This window comes from Saccopteryx bilineata, chromosome 9, assembly GCF_036850765.1.
Source record: "Saccopteryx bilineata isolate mSacBil1 chromosome 9, mSacBil1_pri_phased_curated, whole genome shotgun sequence".
NCBI lineage: Eukaryota > Metazoa > Chordata > Mammalia > Chiroptera > Emballonuridae > Saccopteryx > Saccopteryx bilineata.
The window spans coordinates 45,682,125-45,707,498 of record NC_089498.1 but is presented as its reverse complement, the minus strand read 5'-3'; the positions used below and the strand labels follow the sequence as shown (position 1 = coordinate 45,707,498).

The 25,374-nt window shown below is 45.0% G+C and overlaps 1 protein-coding gene across 1 annotated transcript; it reads right to left on the bottom strand.

The window, feature by feature from the left end:
* Nucleotides 1-13,290: 13,290 nt before the first annotated feature.
* LOC136312967 (interferon lambda-1-like) lies at nucleotides 13,291-23,816 on the bottom strand. Its single transcript, XM_066242982.1, has 5 exons — nucleotides 23,646-23,816; nucleotides 14,600-14,671; nucleotides 13,678-13,821; nucleotides 13,487-13,570; nucleotides 13,291-13,389 (listed from the first exon to the last, which is right to left on the bottom strand). Exons 1-5 carry the CDS (start codon nucleotides 23,814-23,816, stop codon nucleotides 13,291-13,293), a joined length of 570 nt encoding a protein of 189 aa, XP_066099079.1.
* Nucleotides 23,817-25,374: the final 1,558 nt, after the last annotated feature.

Below are 25,374 nucleotides of genomic sequence, written 5' to 3'. Positions count from 1 at the left end.
TGGGGTCAGGCCATGTTGCAGGACTTATGGGAAATAGGACACCAAAAGCAGGTGACAGTATATCATGTCATGAGGCATGCCCCTCTAGCCCATCCTGGGAATGATGAGGCAGATACATTGGCAATGGTGTGATGATTGGAGACTGCACCTGCGGGTGATATGGCACAGTGACTCCACCAGCATCTGCTCCATGTGGGACAGAAAACTATGTGGGCTACAGTTAAGGTGTGAAACTTGCCTGTGTCCTATGCAGAGGTACTTGCAGCCTGTGAGCGATGTGCAGTATGTTCCAAGGAGCACCCTCAGAGACCACTGGTGTCATCTGGATAGATCCAGAGCGGTCATGTTCCACTGACACGATGGCAGATAGACATCATTGGACCCTTACCAAAGTCAGATGGGTACCAGTATGCAGTCATCTGTGTAGATACTGCCACCAGTCTGCTTGCTGCTTACCCCGCCCATAACCCTGACCAGAGGGCAGTCATACAGGCTCTGGACCACCTGAGTGCTGCATATGGGCAACCACTGGTCCTTGAAAGTGACACTGGTACCCACCCATTTCACTGGTTCAATGGTGAGGCAATGGGCTCAAGAGTTGGGGGAGGACTGGAAGTACCATGTTCCCTACCACCCCCAGGCTGCTGGTATCATTGAGCAGTATAAGGGACTCTTAAAGCAGGGACTGCAACAGGAGGGAGGCACCGGCTCTCTTACTGGATGGACACGCCGCTTATGGACAGTACTCCGGATTTTGAATGAGAGACCTCGATGGGGGGGGGGGGAGCTCCAGTGGAAGCCCTCCTGTATCGGGCAGCTGCCCCAATTCAGTTGCAGATACGCACCAAGGACATTTTACTCAAGGCAGGTTTTGGACAGCAGGGCAACGTGCTCTTGCCTGCCCCAACACCCCTCCTTAAAGGCCAATGGCTTCAATGGACTTGGCTCTGGACCATACAGGCCTGTGGACAAGGCCCAACAGAGGTGAGGACGATGGAGATGCAGAGACCTGACTCTGGAGACCAGGTTCAGTGATGCAGATCTACTTCATTAAGGAAGTAAGCTAGCTTATATACATGGGTTCAGCCCATAGAATGTTACAGCAGGGCAAATGGCCAAAAAAGTTAGGTGCTGAGTCATTTCCGTATAGCGGCGAACTCCCTCCGGGGTGTGCCAGGGAGGGTTTATCCTTGCTGGAATGTTCTCACAGCATAGCATCAGCCACAACTGCCAGGTAAATGCTCTGCACTCTACCTACATTTCCCCCTTCTCTTTTTATTAAGGCCAGTTGGACCTGCTGGATGACTGCTGTTGTACTCGCTGAATGATACGCATTAAACAATGGAATCCTGGTAGAACTAAGATACCGATAACACCTATAACACCATATGCTAGCAGATTGGCTGGGTTGAACAGGGAGGCAAGTTTCTGCAATGTTTGTTCTAGTAGTCCAAACGATATTGGAGTCACCCAGGTGTCTTTGATGGCAAGGACCTGTTGTTGTAAGGTTCTACTATAATTAAGGAAATTTTCATTAAAGTGTCCTCTGATTATGCCTGCAAGGCGCTGTCACTCTATAGTGACATTGTGGACAAGTATGGGGGTTACACAAACAGAGGGGTAGTGAATATCACATTGGGTGTGGCTCAATTGCCAGAGATTGTTAATCTCTTAACCTAGGAGGTCAATTTGTTGTTGGAGATTCATTATGGCCCCATAAAACTGTCCATTGATTAGTAGCTGTGTAGCAAAGGCGTCAGCGGTTCTTTCTGCTAACTGATTGAGGGTGGCTCCAGTTTGCTGAGTGGACACTAGGGAGGCTACTCTAGTGGCCGCTCCAGCTACTGCAGTGATTATTAAGGAGATGACAAGAAAAACAAGGCCTACAGCTCTCTCTTGCAGCCTTCGATAGACCACTAAATCAGCTGGGCCCTCCCAATCAGAGGCACGGACAGGGACCCACACTAAAGAGAGAGTGCGCACAATCAAAGCATATGGGTCCCATCCCAGCAATTGGTGAGTTTGCATGTCAAGTTAGTGCAGCTAAAGGAGCTTAAGTTACTGGTTAGAAAATAAAACAGGGGTCTCAAACAGGGGAATCCTCCCAGGGGATGGGACACATTGATGTGTACAGAAACGTTTCCTCCCCACTGTCCCATAGGGACCCTCCAAGTACCATTAAACACAGTCCCATTTTTGTCTTTTTTTTTTTTTTTTTGTATTTTTCTGAAGCTGGAAATGGGGAGAGACAGTCAGACAGACTCCAGCATGCGCCCGACCGGGATCCACCCGGCACGCCCACCAGGGGTGATGCTCTGCCCACCAGGGGCGACGCTCTGCCCACCAGGGGGTGATGTTCTGCCCCTCCGGGGCGTCGTTCTGCCACGACCAGAGCCACTCTAGCGCCTGGGGCAGAGGCCAAGGAGCCATCCCCAGCGCCCGGGCCATCTTTGCTCCAATGGAGCCTTGGCTACGGGAGGGGAAGAGAGAGACAGAGAGGAAGGAGGGAGGGGGGTGGAGAAGCAAATGGGCGCTTCTCCTATGTGCCCTGGCCGGGAATCGAACCTGGGTCCCCTGCACGCCAGGCCGACGCTCTACCGCTGAACCAACGGGCCAGGGCCACAGTCCCATTTTGATCATGAAAAATGAACGTAGGTCCATGCATGCCCCCCTCCCACAAAGATCCCAGCATCCAAACACGGAATGGTTGGCCTGTCACGGGCTGCGTACTGCATAAGGTTGTATCCCGTCTCTCAGTCTTCGATGCCAAACCCCGAGGTTAGGGGTTTGCACGTCCGGGCCAGATGCAAGCCAGCAGTCTCTCCAGGGAATTCCTTCCTTTGGGAGTGCCCTCAGATGTTGGTCATACAGGAACGGACAGAGGGGTGACCCTGGAAAGGCAAGGTTAGCAGGGTGGGTCCATTAGCTGGTAGCTAGGGGGAGGAAGGCTTGAAGGCCAAGCACTGAGCCTCGGTTGGTGGTACCATTTTCAGCAAAGTGCCCCGTGGTATGTTTCTGAAGGAGGACCCACCTCTCCCAGTGAGTGGTGTCATTACTTAGAGTAAATTTGAGTAGCATTGGGTCACTGAGGTCACCCCATAGAGTGCTGTTCCACTTTCGGGATTCCCGACCACTGTTGTCACATGGGAGACCAAGGGAACAGTTATTGGAGTAGATTGCAGGAAACGAGACTATTAACTGCAATAGGCATGATTATCCCAGGGTGGGGAATAGCCGCCCAGACGTGTGGCTCTCCTCGCGCCTGAGAGTTGGCTGTGATAATGGCACACATAAGTAGGAACAGGGGCCTGTCAGGGCCAATCTCTGGGCTTGTTCTGCTAAAGCCTTCATATCTCCCCAAGTGATGTTGTGTGTATGTTGGTTGTGAGGTCTTCTCCTGGAGCGCTGAGGACCTCTTCAAGGCGGCCATTCATCAAGGGTGAGGTTTGCCATCTCCTCGGTTGGGGGGCTCATTGGGGGAGTCATCTTGGGACACTGGAATTGGTCGGTTATTCTGTCCCGGGATCCAAATGGGCTGTGGGCTGTTTTCTGGAAAGGCACAAGCATAACCTCTCCCTTGCATTAGAAGAGGGTGTGGTCCCTGCCACTGAGCTGTGGCTGGGTCCTTCCAGCATACCAACGGCAACGGGGTAGGCTGACTATGAAGGCCTCCCCAATATTTGTAAGCAGAAGTTACGCCATCAGAATCAAAAGTTAAATAATTGAGAGTGAATACAGCACTGAGGAGCACTTCTCCAGGTGAGACTTGGGGCATGTTCCCCCTTTCTTTTTGTATTTGGAGCTTGATGTCTCTATGTCATGGTTTATCAATGGCTTGTCCTTGGGGGCTGTAAGAAATGCCAAGGCAGTGTGTGATTTGCCATTGAGAACAGAAGGCTTTAAACTGGCCGCTGGTATAACAGGGTCCATTGTCAGTCTTAATCTCCCAAGGAACGCCAAGGCAAAGTATGGCCTGCAGAAGGGCATGATTTGTATGTTTAGTTTTCTCTCCAGCTTGGGCTGTGGCCGAGATAGCTCCAGAGAAGGTGTCTACTGTTATGTGTACGTAGCGAAGTTTGCCAAATTGGAGAACATGAATGACATCTATTTGCCATTCAGAATTAGGCTGTAGGCCCTGAGGGTTGACACCTTGTGGCTATAGGGGGCCTAATGGTAGTAAGGGCCCGCATTGTTTACAGGTACGAACAAGGTGTTTGCAAGCTGCGTGAGTGAGATGGCGAAAGAGAGATTTGAGAGAACAGGCAGTCATATGAAATCGGGTATGCGGTTGTCTGGCTTGTTCAATAGGGGAGACTGTTAAAACTAGACGATCAACTTGTGTGTTGCCTGCCGCTAGGGGGCCAGGCAAGCCAGAATGGGAGCAAAGATGCTGAATATACCAAGGGTGTCGACGCTCTTCTAACAATTCCTTAAGCTGGCTGAGAGCCCTATCTAGTAATGTCTGCTTGGGCCGGAAGGTGGAATGGGCAAGGCCTTTGACTGTACTGCATAAGCACTATCTGAAAAAATGTTAAGGGGGCCATGTTGCCAAAGGCGTAGTGCATAGTAAATGGCTAGTAGTTCACCTACTTGTACGGATCCCTCATAGCTAAATTTGTGGAATTTAGTGTCTTCCATTTGTGCTTTGAACACTATTCCACAATAGGACCAGTTGGCATCTGTAAACGCAAGCATGCTGTGCGGAAGAGGGGTAGATGCTGGATACGAATGAGGGGTGGTTTGTAGGGGGACTCTTTGTAGGGTCTGTAAGAGTCGATCGTTGGGGAGGTGATTGTCTATTTGTCCAGTATAGTTAGCTAAGAGTGTTTGCATTTCTAAATCATTAGCTAAGAGAAATTGTATATGGTCTAGAGGAATTGGCAGAATAAGTACATCAGGCTCTCGGCCATACAAGGTGACACAAGCTCTCCGCAGCTTCCGGTCAAGAATGCAGATTGCAGTCTTGCTGGGGGTGATTTTAGATAGCTGACTATATGCTAAATGTACCCAATAAAGGGTTTGTTTTGAAACAGGACACCGGTAGGAGTGCCTTTTGTGGCCAGGACAATAGCTGAGATTGGCTGATCAGGTTCTAGACTAGCTGTGGACACAGAGCCAATAGCAGTGTTGATATTCACTATAACCTGTTTTGCTGCCGTAGTTAGCGAATGCTAGTAGGCTCTATGTCACCCTCAAGGAGGGAGAATAGGGGGTCTAATTCGGCAGTAGAAATAGATAGGTATCCACGTATCCAGTTTATTTGGCCGCATAGCTCTTGTAATTCATGTAAAGAGCATTGTTGAGGGATTGAGAGCATAGGGGAAATAGTTGTTATTTCTTCCCCGCTGCGGTACCCTAAGAAAATAAAGGGTGGCAAGGTCTGTACTTTCTCTGGTGCTGCAGAAAGCCCAATGGCATTCAGATTAGTTAAGAGCTGCTGGTAACATTCTTCTAAGATCGTAGGATCGACATGAGATATTAATATGTCGTCCATATAATGGTAGATGAGGCACTGTTCCTATAATGGTTGCATTGCTGTGCTTACATCATACTGGCAAATGGTGGGGCTATTTTTCATAGCTTGCGTTAGGACTGTCCACTGATACCTTTGAGCCGGAAGGGCATGATTAGTGGAGGGCACAGTAAAAGCAAAATAAGGTTTGTGTTTCAGATGGAAGGGGATAGAGAAAAAACAGTCTTTGATGTCTATAATTTTGATATGGGCCTCCCACAGTACTGCAGAGGGATGTGGTAAGCCTGGCTGTAAAGTGCCCATTTTTGCCATATGCTTATTAATTGTCCTTAAAACATGGAGGAATCTCCATTTTCCAGATGCCTTCTTCTGTATCACAAAAACAGGACTGGTGGAGGGTTCAATATGTTTAGCTTCTAACTGTTGCTGGACTAGCTTGTGTAACTCTTTTAATTTTGGTTTTGTTAATGGCCACTGCTCGACCCAAATTGGTTGGTCGGTATCCCATGTAATTTTAATGGGTTCTGGGGGTTTTAGTTGAGCAGTGGCCTTTAGAATTGGGGGGGGGGCTGGCTGGTAATAGAGACACGGAGTAAAGACAGCACATCTCGTCCCCAAAGTGTATGTGGTAATTCAGTCATAAATAAGGGACTGAAAACTCCAGTCGCCCCGTCAGGATCTGTCTAATGGAGTGGCTGTAGGGCTTGTTGGGCTGGTCGCACTCAGCTAACTCCCCGCACGAGAGGCCCGGGCTGCGTGGCCCAGCCTCCCTTTTTATCCTCTTCCCTAATTACAGAAACATCAGCACCTGAGTCTATGAGCCCAAGAATGGGGTGGCCTTCTAATCGCAGGGTCAGAAAGGCCTTATTCTGAGTTAAGGCTAATGTCCAATAGACTTCTGTGGTGAGTTGCTCTCTTATGGGCGGGGCTGAGAGCTGCCCCGCTTCCCGTTTAAAGGCTCCAGGGGCTTTCCATCTGCAGTAGTAGTTGAGCAGCAGTCTTGTTTCCAGTGAAATCCCTTTTTACAACGGGGCACACAGAAGGTGTTTTTTTGTTTGTTTGTTTGTTTTTTATTTTTTTATCACTTTCCCCTTTCCTATTAGATAGAGCACTGCCACGCAAAATGTCATGTGCCTTTACATTCAAAGCAGGCTCCTTGTGTCGGCTGGCTTCCCTGACGGGAGACACTTAACTGGGCTGCAAGAGCTGTAGCGACGGCCTCTGCTGAGTTGCTGCCCCCATCTCGGCAGGCAAGGGCCCAATCGTCTAGGCACGCAGCTCTGATAGGTCCTATTGCCTGTCTACATTCTCCATTAGCACCTTCCCACACCAATTCTTTAGTTAGAGCATCTGCTGCATCAGTGTGTGTTACTTTGCACTTTATGGCTTCTTGGACCTTTCCTAAGAAGTCTGAAAAAGGTTCATTGGGACCCTGAAGCAATTTGGAAAGCTTCAAGGACGTTCCATGAGCATTAGTTTGGGTAAAGGCTCTAGTAGCACATAGGTGCACTTGATCAAAATACTGAAGGGGTCCGGTAGCCTGTACGGCAGGGAAGACAAATTGCCCTTCTCCTTTGAGGGCTTTAGGGGGGGAGATCAATACCAGCCCTTTGATTCCTTTCACCTATTATTTCACATTGTTCGTTGTACAAAGCTTTCCATTGAATTAAGTCTCCCATGGTGAGGACTGCTCTGGCTAACGTCTTCCAATCATGAGGGCAATTTAAATCAATACTGATATTCTCAAGTAATTGCTGAACATAGGGGGAGTGGAGGCCATCTTCCTGGATGGCTTTCCTAAGATTAACGACCGTTTTTTGGTCATGAGGGTACCAAGCTTGTGGTTGTGCAGCAGTAGGGTTAATGTTGACCAGAAAAAGGTGAGGGGAGTCTAATCCCAACGCTGCACGAGAAATATCTCTTTGCTGACACACGGGTGCGTATAGGCTGGCCCATGGGTCTGCAGCAGGAACACGTGTTGAAGTTAAAGCTGGGGTAGAAAATGGAGTCTGAGGAACTAGGGTGGGGCACTGAGCTTGGGCAGGGACTGCAGAAGTGGCGACTTCTGCTTCTTCGGGCTGCGGTGCTGATGGCGCAGTTACTAATTCAGTTGGTTTTGTTTCCGTGCGCTCGGCCGCAAGTTTATCAAACTCAGAGGCCCAACCACCTCCTCCTCCGCAGGGGGAGGCAAATAGTGGGGTAGGGGCTCCTCTGAAAAAGGAGTAGCCTGTAAGATCTTAGGAACTGGCGGAGGGTCCTCAGCAGGAGCACTGGTCAGGCAAGCATGTATTGCTAATAGGGCAGGAGTGAGGCTCAGAGGGAAGGTTTGTCCTTCATGTACTTTGGCAGAACGAATGCATTGAAGAGCTCGGGCCAAGTGTCTGGGTCCCAAAGGGGCGTGTCCCTAAGCCAGGAATTGAAACCAGAGAGGATCTCCCAGTAAGTGCAGAGATCCTTTTCACTAACTTTAATTTGCCTACTCTGCAATAGGGCATGCAGGGCTTGAGCCTGCAGGGCTCAGAAGTGAGGAGAAGGTTTCCCATTGCAAAGGGTCACTCACCTGTCCCTTGGATGTCAGCTGGGTCCCTGTTCGGGTGCCAAAATATGGACAAGGCCCACCCGGGGTGAGGATGACGGAGACGCAGAGACCTGACTCCGGAGACCAGGTTCAGTGACGCAGATCTACTTCATTAAGGAAGTAGTTAGCTTATATACATGGGTTCAGCCCATAGAACGTTACAGCAGGGCAAATGGCCAAAAAAGGTTAGGAAGCTGCCTGGTTGGCACTGAGTCATTTCCGTATAGCGGGAGAGCTCCCTCCGGGGTGTGCCAGGGAGGGTTTATCCTTGCTGGAGTGTTCTCACAGCATAGCATCAGCCACAGCTGCCAGGTAAATGCTCTACGCTCTACCTACACAGGCTCCTCATATGAGATGGATGGCCTTGTTGGCACTGTGGGGTAAGGGGCTAGAAGTGGACCTCCAGTTAACTCTCTGGCCAACTAGCACCTGGCCACCTAAGGTAGAAGTGTATTATCCCTTGAGTGCTCAGGGAGACAGAATTATAAAGGGCACCTTTGTAATTTCTTTGTGGTCAATAATGAGTTCTCCTATTTCACTACACATAGAACCAGCAGATCCTGGTGTATTGGCCAATAAAATTTGGCATGCCTGCTCAGGGAAGCCTCTGGTACCAGCTATTGTGCTATTTGCAGACAAAACTCTGGCCTGTATTCTGCCAGAGGGAAAAGATTCACCTCTCTTGGTGCCACTGACAGCTGTCTCGTTTTGCCCATAGCTTATGATTTGTTAATTTTGTTGCTGTAGTTTGTACTGTTTCTGTTTATGCAATGTACCTCACTCCTTGCACAGTGACCATCATGGAAGATACCTGTGATTTAGATTGTAAAGCGAGCAAAAGGGGTGGAATGTTGGTCAAGTAAGTTCATAAATATGATGTATATGTTTGCTCGTTTATAGTTTGCATTGGGTATGGGAGATAGACTGTAAGCTGGCAATGTCCTTATAGCCTAAGGCTTAGTTTTAAGGCTAAGCCTTTCCCTTTTAATACTAAGATCTTTTCAACATCCTTTTAATACTAAGATCTTCTCAAAACTAAGCTTTTCCTGTCCTTGACCAGTTGGCTCAGTGGTAGAGCATCAGCCTGGCGTGTGGAAGTCCTGGGTTCGATTCCCGGTTAGGTAGAAGTGCCCATCTGCTTCTACCTATCCCCCTCCCTTCCTCTCTGTCTCTCTCTTCCCCTCCCACAGTCAAGGCTCCATTGGAGCAAAGTTGGCCCGGGCGCTGAGGATGGCTCCATGGCCTCTGCCTCAGGTGCTAGAATGGCTCCGGCTGCAATGGAGCAACGCCCCAGATGGGCAGAGCATCGCCCCCTGGTGGGCATGCCAGGTGGATCCCGGTAGGGCACATGTGGGAGTCTAACTGCCTCCCTGCTTCTAACTTTGGAAAAAATACAAAAAAAAGCCCCCAAACAAAAAAACAACTAAGCTTTCCCCCACATCCTTGACTATTGCATCATGGGGGGTAGTGGACTCTTATGAGGAATCCCATTTATGCCTCAGATAAGTGGCTTTGTATCAGAGACTTCCTTATTTGTACATTGGCTTAAAGGCTTTAATTTTCTACATTATAAAATAAAGCAGACCGGGGGCTCTCTCTCAGTTCCTGCCATCAGCATTGTAGAGGCCTCCCTAATCCCTTGCCCTCCATGGCAAAAGCAGATTTCTGCTTTTTCCTTGGCTTTTCTTGTGGCTTGCCTGTCTTGGTGAGACACCAATAAACAGAATGGCTCACCACCATCCAACTCCGCCATTTCTTTACTGTCTGCCCGAATTCAGTGAGAATCTGCATGTGAATGGCCATGATGGCAGCCCCTGGCCATAAAGGGGATTAGGTTGTGGACTCTCAGGGTTAAGAGAGGAGGAGGCTGGGGCCTGTAATTCCAGGTCTGTAAGAGACCCTGTGTGACAGGGAATTGGGCTCAGAGTGATCTGCCTCAGGCCAGCTGGTAGTGTTAAGGTTCTTGACTTCATGCAGTTTATACAAAAGTCCAAGTGATTTTGAGAAAATGTTTATTAAAGCTGGGGATAATGAAACAAGGAAGGACTTAGGTGTGAGACCATGGCCACCATCACAGCTGCCTGGCCCATGCAGGTTTGCATTCGATTTGGACAGACGGTAATGAAACAACAGAGCAAATAACTGGTGGGCCATTACTTTTAATCCTAGCTTGCACCTGGTGGACAAGTAAAAATACACACTGGGCTCCAACACCCACTCATTCAGTGCTCACAAAGCCACTGACTTATCTGAGTTTCCTAGAATCAAAGGTTTCTGGCTCACTATCCTTATTCACCTCTGTTCCCCATCTCCTTCCTTCTCTCTGCACAAACTGCAGAAACTGGCTTCTCCTTTAGCACTCCACCATCTTGGCTGCCTCTCCTCTCTTCCACATGGCCTTTTTCTGCTCTCTTTTCTCTGCTCTCTCCTCTAATGCTAATCTCAGGAACTGAGAGACCAAGCTCCTGGTCTGCCACACTTTATAGTGTAGAAATTAAAACCTTTAATCCAATATACAAACAAAGAAGTCTCTAATACAAAGTCATTTATTTGAGGCATGATGGGATTCTTCATGAGAGTGCACCACCTCACATCATGTAACAGTCAAGGGTGTGGGCAAAAGCTTAGTTTTAAAACTAAGCCTTAGGCTATAAGGATCCTGCCTGCCCCCAGCCTGCCCCCAACACACATTAACATACTAATATTATCACCTGGGCAACGGGCTTCCATGTGGGCAGCGCCATCTTTAACAAAGTGAGCATAATATATTTTATCTGCCCAACATTAGGACAGAAGAACAGGAGAGAGACTAGATGGGGCTGCTTTGGTTCTCTAGAAATCAGAGAAAAGGAGCCTTAAAATGGTTCTGGGGGTTTAGCCCAGGATAAGCTGCCACTGCTCACTGCTGGGGGGTCCCTTAGAGTTTAGGGGAGAGATGTCTGGGGAGGGAAAAAGAGGGGGGAGGGAAAGGTGCAGGAATACTCTCTGGAGGGGGAGTGCATGCCGGGTCCTTTGTTTTGAGGGTTTTCAAAGGCTAGAGGTTTAGGGAGGTCTAGGGGGTGATATCTCAATAGAATATTCATCAGCTTTGTGCTGATGTGCCCAAATGAGATTTATTCTCTTCCTCTGTTCTTGGGTGTCATTGGCAAATGGCACTAATTGGGTTTCTGTTATCTATCTCCCTGATTGAATGATTTAAACTATTTACTCTTTGGTTGGGGAGAAGTGTAAACCATCCACTCCTAAGTGTCCTTGGTTAGGGAAGATGGAATTTTGCGATTTACTAGATTGCTGTGAACTGCTTGGCCAATTAACTGTCTCAGTTTCCCTATTCCAGTTGTCCCAGTTTACTAGTCTGTCTCAGCTGGTTGGAGGGCCTTTCCTCTGCCAGACATCGTCTGCCCCCATGGCTGACCCTGGCCTGTCCGGCAACTCAGACAACCTGCCCTTTCCTACTTGCAGGCTCACCTTTGACCCTCAAAGTCCCGCTGCCTCTGTCCAGCCCTCTCCCTCCCTCCCAGTTAGATGTTAACCTTTCCTGGACCAGAGGCACCTCCAAAGCCCCCCCTACCCTGAGCGCCCATGTAGGCATTGATAGATATGTGAATTCCAAACTGCCCTCTTGATGTTCCGCTTATCTGTCAGACCTCACCCTTACTGGACTATCGCCCCTGAGGTAGAAGAATTCCAAGAAGCTGGTTAACCTGCCCCAAGAAGGAGCATTCCAGAAAGCTGAAATCCTAAAACCATAAAAGGGAACATACCAGAACTTTTGACTCAGTATCCCCTCAGGCTCTCCCAAACACTATATAATTCACCCCTAGTCTTTAACCGGTGCTCTTCTTTCTGGGAGAAGTGCCCGGCAGGGTACCTTTCTTCCTTTCAATAAAGCCTATTACTCTGGTCTTTTCGGACTCCCATGGATTCCAACCAGCATCTCGTCTCTTTCAGCTTGAAACCTGGCTTTCCTAGCCCATCTCCCTCCAAGTGGAACCCCAGAGGTGTTCCTCACTCTCTCCTTCCCTGGACCCCGAAATCCAGGCCCCCAGCTTCCTCCTCCAAAAATTCAGGATCTTGCCTGACCAGGCGGTGGCACAGTGGATAGAGCGTCAAACTGGGATGCGGAAGGACCCAGGTTCGAGACCCCGAGGTCTTCAGCTTGAGTGCGGGCTCATCTGGTTTGAGCAAGGCTCACCAGCTTGAGCCCAAGGTCGCTGGCTCGAGCAAGGGGTTACTTGGTCTGCTGAAGGCCGGCGGTCAAGGCACGTATGAGAAAGCAATCAATGAACAACTAAGGAACCGCAATTAAGAATTGATGTTTCTCATCTCTCTCCCTTCCTGTTTGTCTGTCCCTATCTGTCCCTATCTGTCCCTCTCTCTGTCTCTGCCAAAAAAAAAAAAAAAAATAAAAAAAAAAAAAAAAAAATTCAGGATCTTGGGTTCCCAGCCTTCCCTCCCCACGTTCTGTTCCCCCTTCCAAGATCCCAGCTATCCAGGACCCCGGCTGCTTCCTCCCTGGGGACCTCGGAGTCTTCCCCAGGGCCCATCACCCTCCCCTTGGGCAGACTCAGGGTTGTGCAGCTACTGCATTTGAGGAAAAGGTCTCCCCTGCTGACCAGGGCCCTAAGGCCAGGAGCATCTCTCCATCCTTCGCTGGCCTCCACCGCCCAACGGCCTCTCCCTGTTCTCTGGCCTCTACATCCCTGCCATCCACTTTCTTCCTCAGAACTCACTGGGGGGCCGAGGCCCAGCCCCCTCCCCAGGGGACCTCACACTCCTGCCCTCCCTCTGCCTGGCCCAGCCTGGCATGGCTTCTTTCTGCCCCACAGATGGCCCCAGTACGGGTGAAAAAATTTCATCAAGTCTAGGAGGAGGCCCAAATACATTTTATGTGTAATAATAAACTTATTTTTGTTCCACTTATTTGAGTTTGGTTTTTGATGCTAACACACACAGCAAGTTATGAATTTTGCCTGCATACACAGACATCCACACTCAGAGACACATAGTTGTACATGCACTCAAGGATTTACTAATCACAGAAGTTCCAATTCCTTACTGTTTATTTGAACATATTGTATAAGAGTAAAAAAATAAACATTTCTTTTGAACTTGAGCCAGATCTGCAGCTCATAAATAAGGGATGAGAGTAAATAACTTAGGGCAGGGTTAGGGCTTAATACATAATAAATAAGGTGTTAGCTCTCAGATGACCTGGGGTGGGGAGAGGTCCAGGTTCTCAGACACACAGATATCCCCTGGCAACACAATTCAGGTCCCGCATGAGGAGGCGGAAGAGGTTGAATGTGACAGTGGCTTCAAGGCAGTCTTGAGAAACCTGTGAGAGAGATGAGAACATGGTTTCCCACTGCCTGGGTATCAACCTCTTCCCTTACCCAGATCCCAGGCATCCATCCTCCCCTCCAATAACTCACCTTGTTTGGGGTCTCCTGGAGCTGGTGCAGCCAGCGCTGGAGTTGACCAGGAGCCCTGGGGCCTGCTGTGGACTGCGCTGGGACCTGTGGGCAGAGGAGGGTGGTGTGTAAAGCAAAACCTGGGACAGGGAGGGGGAACAATATGAGTGGTCAGAGCCCACAGGCGTGACCTGGGAGCCCAGAACACTCACACAGGCCTGAAGCTTGGCGTGGATGTGGCGCAGAGTGTGAAGGGGCTGGTCCAGGATGTCCCCAAGGGATGAGGCAGCCATGGTCTCCAGGACCTTCAGTGTCAGGGCCAGCTCAGCCTCCATGGCCACAGGGCGCTCCCACACCTGAAGAGAAATGAGAAAGTATAGGTGAGGAGGAAGGTGAGGTGGAAAGGTGAGAAAGGATAAGCAAGAAGGCCCAATTAAGTGTGGACGAGTAGGGAGTACAGGGAAGGAGGATAGGTGATAGAGGCACATGTGATGGGGACAGGCGAGGTCAGGTGAGAGGGAACACATAGGAAGGATGTAGATAAAAAGAATACAGGTGGAGCACAAAGATAAGGGAGGAGACACATTAGGGGACAGGTAAAAATGTGAATGGGTAAAACTGGAAAGTGATTCATGAGTGTCACAGAGGTTTGAGGGATGGGTGATGAGGATGGGGTTGGGTGGGACAGGTGAAAGGGAGATAATTAGATGTATAGGTAAAAAGGGTAGGTGAAGGAGGAGTGTATGCGGAAACAGATTAGTGGAAGAAAGATGATAAAGGACATAGGTGAGAGTCAGTGATGAGGAGAAGAGGTGAGAAGGAAAGTGGGAATCACTATTAAGAGCAGATAGTGACAAACTGGGAAGTGCAGGCGGCACAGGTTGGGGACAGACCTGGGAGAGAAATGAGAAGGAACTAGGTAAGAGTGGAGGTGAGAGGAATGGCAGAAAGATAATGAAAGAGACCCAGAAGGGGGATAGTCAAGGGAACATTTGGGGAAGGACAGGAGCACAGGACAAGTGAAGAGAGACAAGAGAGATGGAAGAATAGATAAAATGAAGGAGGTGAGGGGCTACTTAAGCAGACAGGGAGAGGTACCAGGAGAAGGTAGGTGTAGCCTCGGTTCCAACTCACTTGTAGCTGTGTCAGTTTCCAGTGCCTGGGGAAGAGGCAGGAGCTGCAGCTCTGGTTTTTCAGTGAATTTTCCTAAAGATCAGGAGGAGAGGTTAGGCCACAGCAGGACGTAAGCCCATAACAGCAAGGATGAAGGTCTAGAAGGAGAGCTTGCATTTAATCTACAGCAGAAAGGATAGGAATTAGTCATAGCTGAAAAGCTAGAGGCTACACCACAGCAGGAGGATAGAGGTTAGCCCACAGTAGCAGGACAGCAGCTTGGCCAAAGTGGGAGGGGTAGGGGTTCATCTACAACAGTGGTAGTCGACCTGGTCCCTACTGCCCACTAGTGGGCATTCCAGCTTTCATGGTGGGCAGTAGTGGAGCAACCAAAGTATAAATAAAAAGATAGATTTAACTATAGGATGTTGTTTTATAAAGACTTATTCTGCCAAACTTAGCGAAAATCTGACATAAAGTACTTGGTAAGTAATTATTATTATATGCTTTAACTTGCTGTAACTCTGCTTTATAAATTTTATAAAGTAAAGTTACTTCCCTACTTTATAAATCGCCATTACGGTGGAACCGGTGGACGGTTAGAAAATTTTACTACTAACAGAGATACAAAAGTGGGCAGTAGGTATATAAAGGTTGACTACCCCTGATCTACAACAACAGGGGTGCACAGTCCAATATAGTGGCAGCATGAAGGATGCCGAACTCCCCCTCTCCTAGGAGCACATTGAAATACACACCTATATATAGAGCAATTACTCTTGAGACACAATTTATGGCTAAATGAATAGCTTCTGAACAACAAACTAGAGAAAGGGACCAAATAGAGAAGGCTAGGAAACTGTAGGAGCTCCCTGGGAGCTGTGAAAACTCTCTGGGATTGGAAGTACCAGTGAGGATCATTGTTTACCTTCCTCTCTACCTTGATAGGTCAGGTGGGTGCTCCATTTGGGTACTCTGATCAACCTGCAAGGTCATCACAGCATGTTCCCAGCCACACTGCCTGGAGCTCATCTCTGCTCCAAAAATGGGAGCAAGCAGGATCAATAGGGCATTACTACTCACCTGCAGCAGCTCCACCTCAGTAGGCTACTGCTGTGGATGCCATAGGCACCTGTTCGGGTCCTACTGGCCTGCCTAAACCACCCAGCATAGATAGCCTATACAAGGCTATTCTTTTTTTCAAGACTGGGAAAGATAATTATATTGTCTAATTCATTTAACCATAGAAACAAAAATAAAATGAAAAGACAGAAGAATATTTTTCAAATGAAGGAACAAGAAGAACCCTTCCCCGCCAAAAGAACTCCTAACAAAATGAGGGTAAGTAATTTGCCTGATAAAGATTCAAAAGAAATGGTCATAAAGATGATCACTAACTTTGAGAGTGGAATAGAGGAATTTAGGAAGAACTTCAACAAAAAGTTAGAAAGTATAATAAATAACTAAGAAGAGCTGAAGGATACAGTGACCAAAATGAAAAATATACTAGAAGAAATCAGCAGATTAGCTAATGCAGAAAAATGGACCGGAGATCTGGAAGGTCAGACTAGTGGAAATTAATCAACTAGAACAGTAAAAAGAAAAAAAAAGAGACTAGTATAAGAGATCTCTGGGAAAACATCAAACTCACAAACACTGACATTGTAGGGATCCCAAAAGGAGAAGAAAGAGAGAAAGGAACAGAAAATTTATTTGAAAAAATAATGACTGAAACTTTCCTAACCCTAACCCTGAGAAAGGAAGTAGACATCCAGGTTTAGGAAGCAGTGATTTCCAAACAAGATGAACACTAAGACATATTGTAATTAAAAAGGCAAAGTTAAAGAGAAATAGACAATTTTGAAAGCAGCAAGAGGAAAATAACTAGTTACGTGCAAGAGAACCATTATAAGGCTATCAGCTGATTCCTCAGCAACAACTTTATAGGCCAGAGGGAGTGGCAAGACATTTTAAGGGCTGAAACAAAGAAATCTACAACCTAGAATAATTTACCCTGCAAGGTTATCCCTCATAATTGAAGGAGAGAGAAAGAATTTCTTGGATAAGCAAAAACTAATGGTTAATCACCATTAAACTAACTTTACATGAAATGTTAAAGGGTTTCCTTTAACCCTTGGAGCCGTGAGTTTTTTTCATGCTTGCTGACCCCTGGGAGTGAGTTTTTTTTCAAAAAACAAAATTAGTTTCAGTTACAGTTTTATTAACTTAAAATCATGTTTATTTGATAACCAATTTATGGAAACAAGAAGAACATACATTTACCTTTTTTTAATGTGTCTTACACATTCTTAAAATAAATTGATCGTACTCTAGATGGTCAGGAGGCATGAAGATGAACATGAACATTTGTACTACTTAAAGGGTTAAAAAAAAAAAAGAGGCCAGAACGACAAATATGAGAAAGCAAAATATCTCACAGGTAAAGCCAAATATTTAATGAATACAGTGAATCAAACAATTAAAAAATGATTATAATGGTCAAAAGACAAAAGTACCAAAATTAACTCAAACTATTAATACAATAATTAGGAGACACTGAAAGAGATCTAAAATATGACATGAAACACATAAAGCATGGGGAGTGAATAAAAATTTAGTCCTTTTAGAATATATTTAATATTAAATGCCTATCAGCTTAAAATAGACTACTGTAGATGTTGAATGATATTGATAAACCTCATGATAACCACAAATCAAACCTATAAAAATACACAAAAAAATAAAAAGAATGAAACAACAACAAAAAGCCCACTAAAGAAAGCCAACAAACTGCAAGGGAAGAGATCAAGAGAAGAAAGAAACAGAGAAGAACTATAAAAACAACTAAAAAACAATTAATAAAATGTCACTAAGTACATACTTATCAATGTAAATAGATTGATGATCAAATAAAAAGACATAGGGTGATTGAATAGATTAAAAAACATGATCCATGTATATGCTTACAAGACTTAATTTCAAGTGAGTCTTACAAAAGACTCACTTCAAATCAAAAGACATTTTGGACTGAAAGTAAAAAAATGGAAAAAGATATTCCATGCAAATAAAAATGAAAAAAAATCTGGGGTAGCAATATCGGACAAAACAGACTTTAAAATAAAAAAACATAAAAAAGGGCAAAGAAGGATATTACCTAAATATAAAGGGGTAAAACCAAGAAGTGGATATAACAATCATAAATATCTATGCACCCAACACAGGAGCACTTAAATATATAAAGCAAATATTAATAATCATAAAGGGAGAAATTCAGTAATACAAATAATAGTAGTAGATTTTTTTTTTTTTTTTTTTTGTATTTTTCTGAAGCTGGAAACGGGGAGAGACAGTCAGACAGACTCCCGCATGCGCCCGACCGGGATCCACCCGGCACGCCCACCAGGGGCGCTGCTCTGCCCACCAGGGGGCGATGCTCTGCCCCTCCGGGGTGTCGCTCTGCTGCGACCAGAGCCACTCTAGCGCCTGGGGCAGAGGCCGAGGAGCCATCCCCACTAGCGCCTGGGGCAGAGGCCGAGGAGCCATCCCCAGCGCCCGGGCCATCATTGCTCCAGTGGAGCCTCGGCTGCAGGAGGGGAAGAGAGAGACAGAGAGGAAGGAGTGGGGGGTGGAGAAGCAGATGGGCGCTTCTCCTATGTGCCCTGGCCGGGAATCGAACCCGGGTCCCCCGCACGCCAGGCCGACGCTCTACCACTGAGCCAACCGGCCAGGGCCTAGATTTTTTTTTTTAAGAGAGGAGAGAGAGAGAAAGGGGTGGGGGAGGCGCAGGAAGCATCAAATCTCCCATATGTGCCTTGACCAGGCAGGTATGGGGCCTCAAACCAGTGACCTCAGCATTCCAGGTCAATGCTTTATCCACTGCACCACCACAGGTTAGGCAACAGTAGTGGATTTTATTACTCCACTAACAACAATGGATAGATCATCATCCAGACAGAAAATTAATAAGGAAAAGATGGCCTTAAGTGTCACATTAGATCAGAGTGATTTAACAGACATTTATAGAACATTTCATCCAAAAGCTGCAGAACATACATTTTCTTTCAAGTGCACATGGAATATTCTCTAGGATATATCACATAATAGGCCACAGAACAAACCTCAATAAAATCAAGAAGATTGATTTCATAGCAAGCAAGGGGAGTCAGGAGAAGTAGAAAAGGGTATAAGGAGATTTCACTTAGGTTGGTTTTATAGATTTGTATACCTAAAACCTATATAATTTTATGAGTCAGTGTCACCACAATAAATTTAATAAAATTTAAAAATCATATCAAGTATCTTTTCAGACTAAAACGTCATGAAACTAAAAATAAACTACAGAAAAGAAGTTGGAAAAAACACAGATAGAGATTAAACAACATGCTACTAACCAACCAATAACAAAGAGGAAATAATAAACTACCTTGAGACAAATGAAAGTAAAAAACAACTTTTCAAAATTTATGAGATACAGCAAAAGCAGTTCTGAGAGGGAAGTTTGTAGATATACAGGCCCATTTCAAGAAACGGGAAAAATATCAAATAAACAATCTAACTTTACACTTAAATGAACTAGAAAAAGAACAAACAAAACCCAAAGTAAACTGAAGGAAGGAAATAATTAAGATAAGAATAAAAATAAATAAAGTAAAAATTAAAATACAGTTGCAAAGATCAATGAAATTAAGAGCTGGTTTGTTGAAAAGATGAACAAAATTGATAAGCCCCTAGCCAAACTCATCATGAAAAAAAACCCAAACAAATAAAATGATAAATAAAAGAGAAGTTATGACCAAGACCAGAAATACAAAGAGCCATTAAAGAATACTATGAACAATTATATGCCAACAAATTTGACAATATAAAAGAAATGGATAAATTTATAAAAGTATATAACCTTCCAAGACAGAATCAGGAAGAAATACAAAAATCTAAAAAACTGATTAGTAGCAATGAAATTAAAGCAGTAATAAAAAAATCTGACAAATGAAAAGTCCAGGACTATACTGCTTAAGGTGAATTCTACCAAACATATAAAATAGAATTAATACTTATCCTTCTTAAACTATTTAAAAAAATTGAATGGAAAGGAAAATTTTGAAATTTAATCTATGAGGCCAGAATTACCTTGATACCAAAACAAGACAGACATTACAAAAACAAACAAATCCAAAACCACAGACCAATATTGTTGAACATACAAAAAGCTTCAACAAAATATTATCAAACTGGATTCAGCAATACATTACAAGGATCATATACCATGACCAAGTGGAATTTATCCCAGGGATATAGGATGGTTCAACATCTATAAATCAATCAAAGTGATACATCACATTACAAAAGGAAAGATAAAAATCACATGATCATCTCAATAGATGCATAAAGAGCATATGATGAAATTCAACATTCTTGTTTAATAAGATCTCTCAATGAAGTGTATATAGAAGAAATATCTAAACAAAATAAAACTTATCTATGATAAACCCACAGCTAATATATCATGCTTAATGGTGAAAAGCTGAAAGCTTTCCTCTAATATTAGAAAAAAGACAAAGATGCCATTATCACCACTTTCATTTAACATAGTATTGAAAGTCCTGGCCACAGCAATCAGACAAGAAAAAGAAATAAAAGGCATCCAAATCAGAAAGGAAGTAAAACTCTCATTTTTTTTTTTGCAGATAACATAATAATATATATAGAAAACCCTAAAAAAATGCACCAAACAACTATAAAAACTAACAAACTAATTTAGTAAAGTTGCAGGATACAAATCAATATACAGAAATTTTTTCTGTTTCTATGCATCAATAACATATGATCAGGAATAATTTAGAAAACAATCCCATTTACGATTGCATCAAACAGCATAAAATACCTCAAAATAAGTTTAACCAAATAAGTAAAAAACCTGTACTCTGAAAGCTATAAAGTGTTAAAGAAATAAATTAATGAGAATATAAGTAAGTGGAAGGATATACTATGCTCATAGATTGGAAAGATTAATATTGTTAAATGTCTTTACTACCTAAAGCAATATACAGATTCAATGCAATTCCTATTAAAATACCAAAGACTTTCTTATCATAATTAGAGAGCAACCAATCCTATTTTTTTAAATTAAGTGAAAGGCAGGAGGCAAGGAGGCAGAGACAGACTCCTGCATGGGCTCTGACCGGGATCCACCTGGCAAGCCCCCTACAGAGTGATGCTCTGACCATTTGGGATGGCTGCTCCATTGCTTAGCAGCCAAGCTATTTCAGGACCTTGAGGCGAGGCCATGGAGCCATCTTCAGTGCCCAGGGCCAAATTGCTCAAACCATTTGAGTCATGGTTGTGGGAGAGGAGGAGAAAGGGAGGGGGGAGAAGAAGGGGTGGAGAACCAGATGGTTGCTTCTCCTGTGTTCCCTGACTGGGAATCGAACCTGGGACTTCCACATGCCAGGCTGATGCTCTATTGCTGAGCCAACCGTTCAGGGCCACCAATCCTAAAATTTACATGGAATCACAAAAGACCTCAAATAGCCAAATACATCTTGAGAAAGAACAAAGTGAGAGGTTTCATGCTCCCTGATTTCAAATTTTACTGCAAAACTACAATAATCAAGAGAATATGGCATAAAACAGATATATAGATCAATGGTATAGAATAGAGAGCTCAGAAATAAATCTTTGTTTATATGGGCAATTAATCTATGACAACGTAAGCAAAGGATATACAATGGGGAAAAGACATCTCTTTAATAAGTGGTGTTGGGAAAACTGGACAGATACATATAAAAAAAAGAAATTAGATTACTTTATTATACCATGCACAAAAATAAACTCAAAACGGATTAAAGTCTTAAATGTAAGCCCTGAAACCATAGAACTCCTAGAAGAAAACATAAGCTGTAAAACAAAACAAAAACAAAACACAAGCAATAAACTCTTTGACATTGATGTTAGTAATATCTTTTTCAATCTGTCTCTTTAGGTAAGGGTAACAAAAGAAAGAAATAAACAAATGAGACTATATCAAACTAAAAAGTTTTGCACAGCAAAGAAAACCACAACAAAACGAAAAGACAACCTACTGAATGTGAGAAGATATTTGTCAATGATACATCTAATATGGGTCAATATCCAAAATATATAAGGAACTCATACAACTTAATAATATCCACCCCACTAAAACAATCCAATTAAAAAATGGGCAGAGGTGTCCTGGCTGGGTAGCTCAGTTGATTAGAGCATCTTCCTAATATGCCAAGGTTGTGAGTTTGATCCCCAGTCAGGGCACATACAGGAATCAATGAATGTATAAATAAGTGAAAGGACAAATAGATATTTCTCTTTCTTTTTTCTTCTCTCTCTCTAAAATCAATCAATAAAACATTTTTTTTAAATGGGAAGAGGACCTGAATAGACATTTCTTTAAAGAAGACATACAAATGGCCAACAAACATAAAAAAGATGCTCAATATCACTAATCATCAAGGAAATGCAAATTAAAATCACAATGAGATATCACCACACACATGTCAGATGGCTATTGTCAATAAATCAACAAACAGCAAATGCTGGTGAGGATGTGGAGAAAACCCTCATACACTATTTGTGGTATTGTAAATTAATGCAGGCACTATGGAAAACAGTATGGAGATATGGAGATACCTCAAAAAATTAAAATAAAACTGCCACACTATCCAGCAATTCCACTTCTGGGGATGTATCTGAAGAAACCCCCCCCCCCCCACTAATTTGAAAACATATATGTACCTCTATGTTCATTTCAGCATTACTTATAAGAGCCAAGATATGGAAGCCACCTAAATATCCATTGATAGATGAATGGATAGTGAAATAACACTTTTCTTCCTGAGTTTGGGAACAAGACAATGATGTTCACTATTATCAGTTCTATTCAAAACACCTTGAGGTTCTAGTCAGTTTAATAAGGCAAGATAAATAAAAGGTATAAAAAGTGGAAAGGAAACCTGACCAGGGGGTGGCATAGTGGATAGAGATCTGGACTGGGACGGGGAGGACCCAGGTTTGAAACCTCGAGGTCGCTGGCTTGAGCATAGGCTCACCAGCTTGAGTGTGGGGTCGCTGGCTTGACTGTGGGATCATAGACATGACCCCACAGTGGCTGGTTTGAGCCCAAAGGTTGCTGGCTTGAGCAAGGGGTCACTTGCTTTGCTGTAGTCCCCCTGGGTCAATGCACATATGAGAAAGCAATCAGTGAACATCTAAGGTGCCACAATAAAGAATTGATGCTTCTCATCTCTCTCCCTTCTTGTCTGTCTGTCCCTCTCTCTGATGCTCTATCTCTGTCAAAAAAAAAAAAAAAAAAAAAGTGGAAAGGAAGAATAATACTGTCATTTACATTTAACATGCCCTCGGGGAAAACTAAGAGAATACATGGCAAACTATTAGAATTAATAAGAAAATTTAACAAGAAAGTTAGCTTCTAGGCCAAAAACAAGTTCTTATTACAAGAACAAAAAATTCTGTAACCGCCCTGGCCGGTTGGCTCAGTGGTAGAGCGTCGGCCTGGCGTGCGGGAGACCCGGGTTCGATTCCCGGCCAGGGCACATAGGAGAAGCGCCCATTTGCTTCTCCACCCCCCACCCCCTCCTTCCTCTCTGTCTCTCTCTTCCCCTCCCGCAGCTAAGGCTCCATTGGAGAAAAGATGGCCCGGGCACTGGGGATGGCTCCTTGGCCTCTGCCCCAGGCGCTAGAGTGGCTCTGGTCGCGGCAAAGTGACGCCACGGAGGGGCAGAGCATCGCCCCCTGGTGGGCAGAGCGTCGCCCCTGGTGGGCGTGCCGGGTGGATCCCGGTCGGGCGCATGCAGGAGTCTGTCTGACTGTCTCTCCCCGTTTCCAGCTTCAGAAAAATACAAAAAAAAAATTAAATAAATAAAAAAAAAAAAAATTCTGTAACCATGTACTAGACATTGTGGTGATTATTTAGCAATATATTTAAGTATCAAATCATATTGTACTCCTCAAGTCAATATAATGTTGTATGTCAATTATACCTCAATTGAAAAAAACCAAAAACCTGAAAAGTACTCACCAAGGCATCCTTGGCTGTCTTGAAGGCCTTCCACTCGGTTGGTGGCAGATATTTAAATTTGCCAATGTCACAGCCCTTCTCCATTGAGGGAGGATTGAAGGTGGGGACAGGACCTCCACCTGCCAAGCCCAGACCCCAGGCCATCAGCACCAGGAACCATGCTGCAGCCATGGCCAAATTGCAACTGCTTCCCCTGCTGCATGGCTCCTCTTTTTATCCAAGCTAAACGAGCAATCATGGCTGATGTGTGTAATGTAAAAAGCAAATGGAAATTGCGATTTCAAAATGAATGGTGGGTGGGGCCCGCTACTGAGCCAGATGAGCTCACAGGTGTGGGTGTGGCCAGGTGAGCCCATAGCTCTGAGAGAAAGAAAGAGAAACTGAAATCAGTCCCAAGAGAGAGCTTGAAAATCCCTGAGCCTAGATTGGGAGTTCCTGGGATTTTGGGAAGCCCCGAATTTCGAGGGCAGGGCCTGGGCAGGATGTATGGGTATAAGGATGTCTGAGTAGCAGAGAGGGAGCGTCCTTTACTGGTTTAAGCTGTTCCACAAACTCACTCTTTTTATGCCGTGACACATTAAGTCCTCACTGAATGTCCTTGATAGGTTCTTGTAACCTGTATAAAGAAACCAATTTGACCATAGGCTGATTGATATAAAGAAGTGTTAATTACAGCCTGACCAGGTGGTGGCGCAGTGGATAGAGCATCAGACTGGAATGCAGAGGACCCAGGTTCGAGACCCTGAGGTTACCAGTTTGAGCGCAGGTTCATCTGGTTTGAGCAAGGCTCACCAGCTTGGACCCAAGGTTGCTGGCTTGAGCAAGGGGTCACTTGGTCTGCTGTAACCCTGCGGTCAAGGCACATATGAGAAAGCAATCAATGAACAACTAAAGTGCCGCAATAAAAAACTGATATTTCTCATCTCTCTCCCTTCCTGTCTGTCTGTCCCTATCTATCCCTCTCTCTGACTCTTTGTCTCTGTCCAAAACAAAAAAAAGAAGAAGCATTAATTTTTTTTTTTTTAAAGTAAGAGAGACAGAGACAGACGGGAAGGAAGAGAGATGAGAAGCATCGATTCTTCGTTGTGGCACCTTTGTTGTTCATCGATTACTTTCTCATATGTGCCTTGACCTGGGGGCTCCAGTAGACTGAGTGACCCTTTGCTCAAACCAGCAATCTTGAACTTAAGGCAGTGACTGAACTCAAGTATGCGACCTTGGGCTTCAAGCTAGCAACCTTTGGGCTCAAGCCATTGACCATTGGGTCATCTCTATGATTCCACGCTCAAGCCAGCGACCCTGCGCTCAAGCTGGTGAGCCTGCTCTCAAGCCAGAGATCTTGGGGTTTTGAACCTGGGTCCTTAGCATCCCAGGCCAATGCTCTATCCACTGTGCTACTGCCTGGTCAGGCAAGATGAGTTAAATTTTTACGGCATATTTCTGGTCACAGACACATCACTAAACTTCTAAAGGAAGACCCAAAACATTTCTAATATTAAATACTGAATAAATGTGGCTATACATACATGTGAGAAAGATTAAGCCTTACTGGTGGTGGCATAGTGGATAAAACATTGACTGGGATGCTGAGGTCGCTAGCTTGAGTGAGGGCTCATCAGCTTGAGTGTGGGATCATCAACATGGTCCCATGGTCACCGGCTTGAGCCCAAAGGTCGCTGGCTTGAGCAAGGGGGTCACTGGCTTGGCTTGAGCCCTCTGGGCAAGGCAC

Coding starts and splice junctions, on each gene's coding strand:
- LOC136312967 (XM_066242982.1), bottom strand. CDS start 23,816: ATGGCTGCAGCATGGTTCCTGGTGCTGATGGCCTGGGGTCTGGGCTTG. Junction 14,672..23,645: donor AGACAGCCAAGGATGCCTTG/GTGAGTACTTTT, acceptor CCTGATCTTTAG/GAAAATTCACTGAAAAACCA. Junction 13,571..13,677: donor ACGCCAAGCTTCAGGCCTGT/GTGAGTGTTCTG, acceptor CTCTGCCCACAG/GTCCCAGCGCAGTCCACAGC.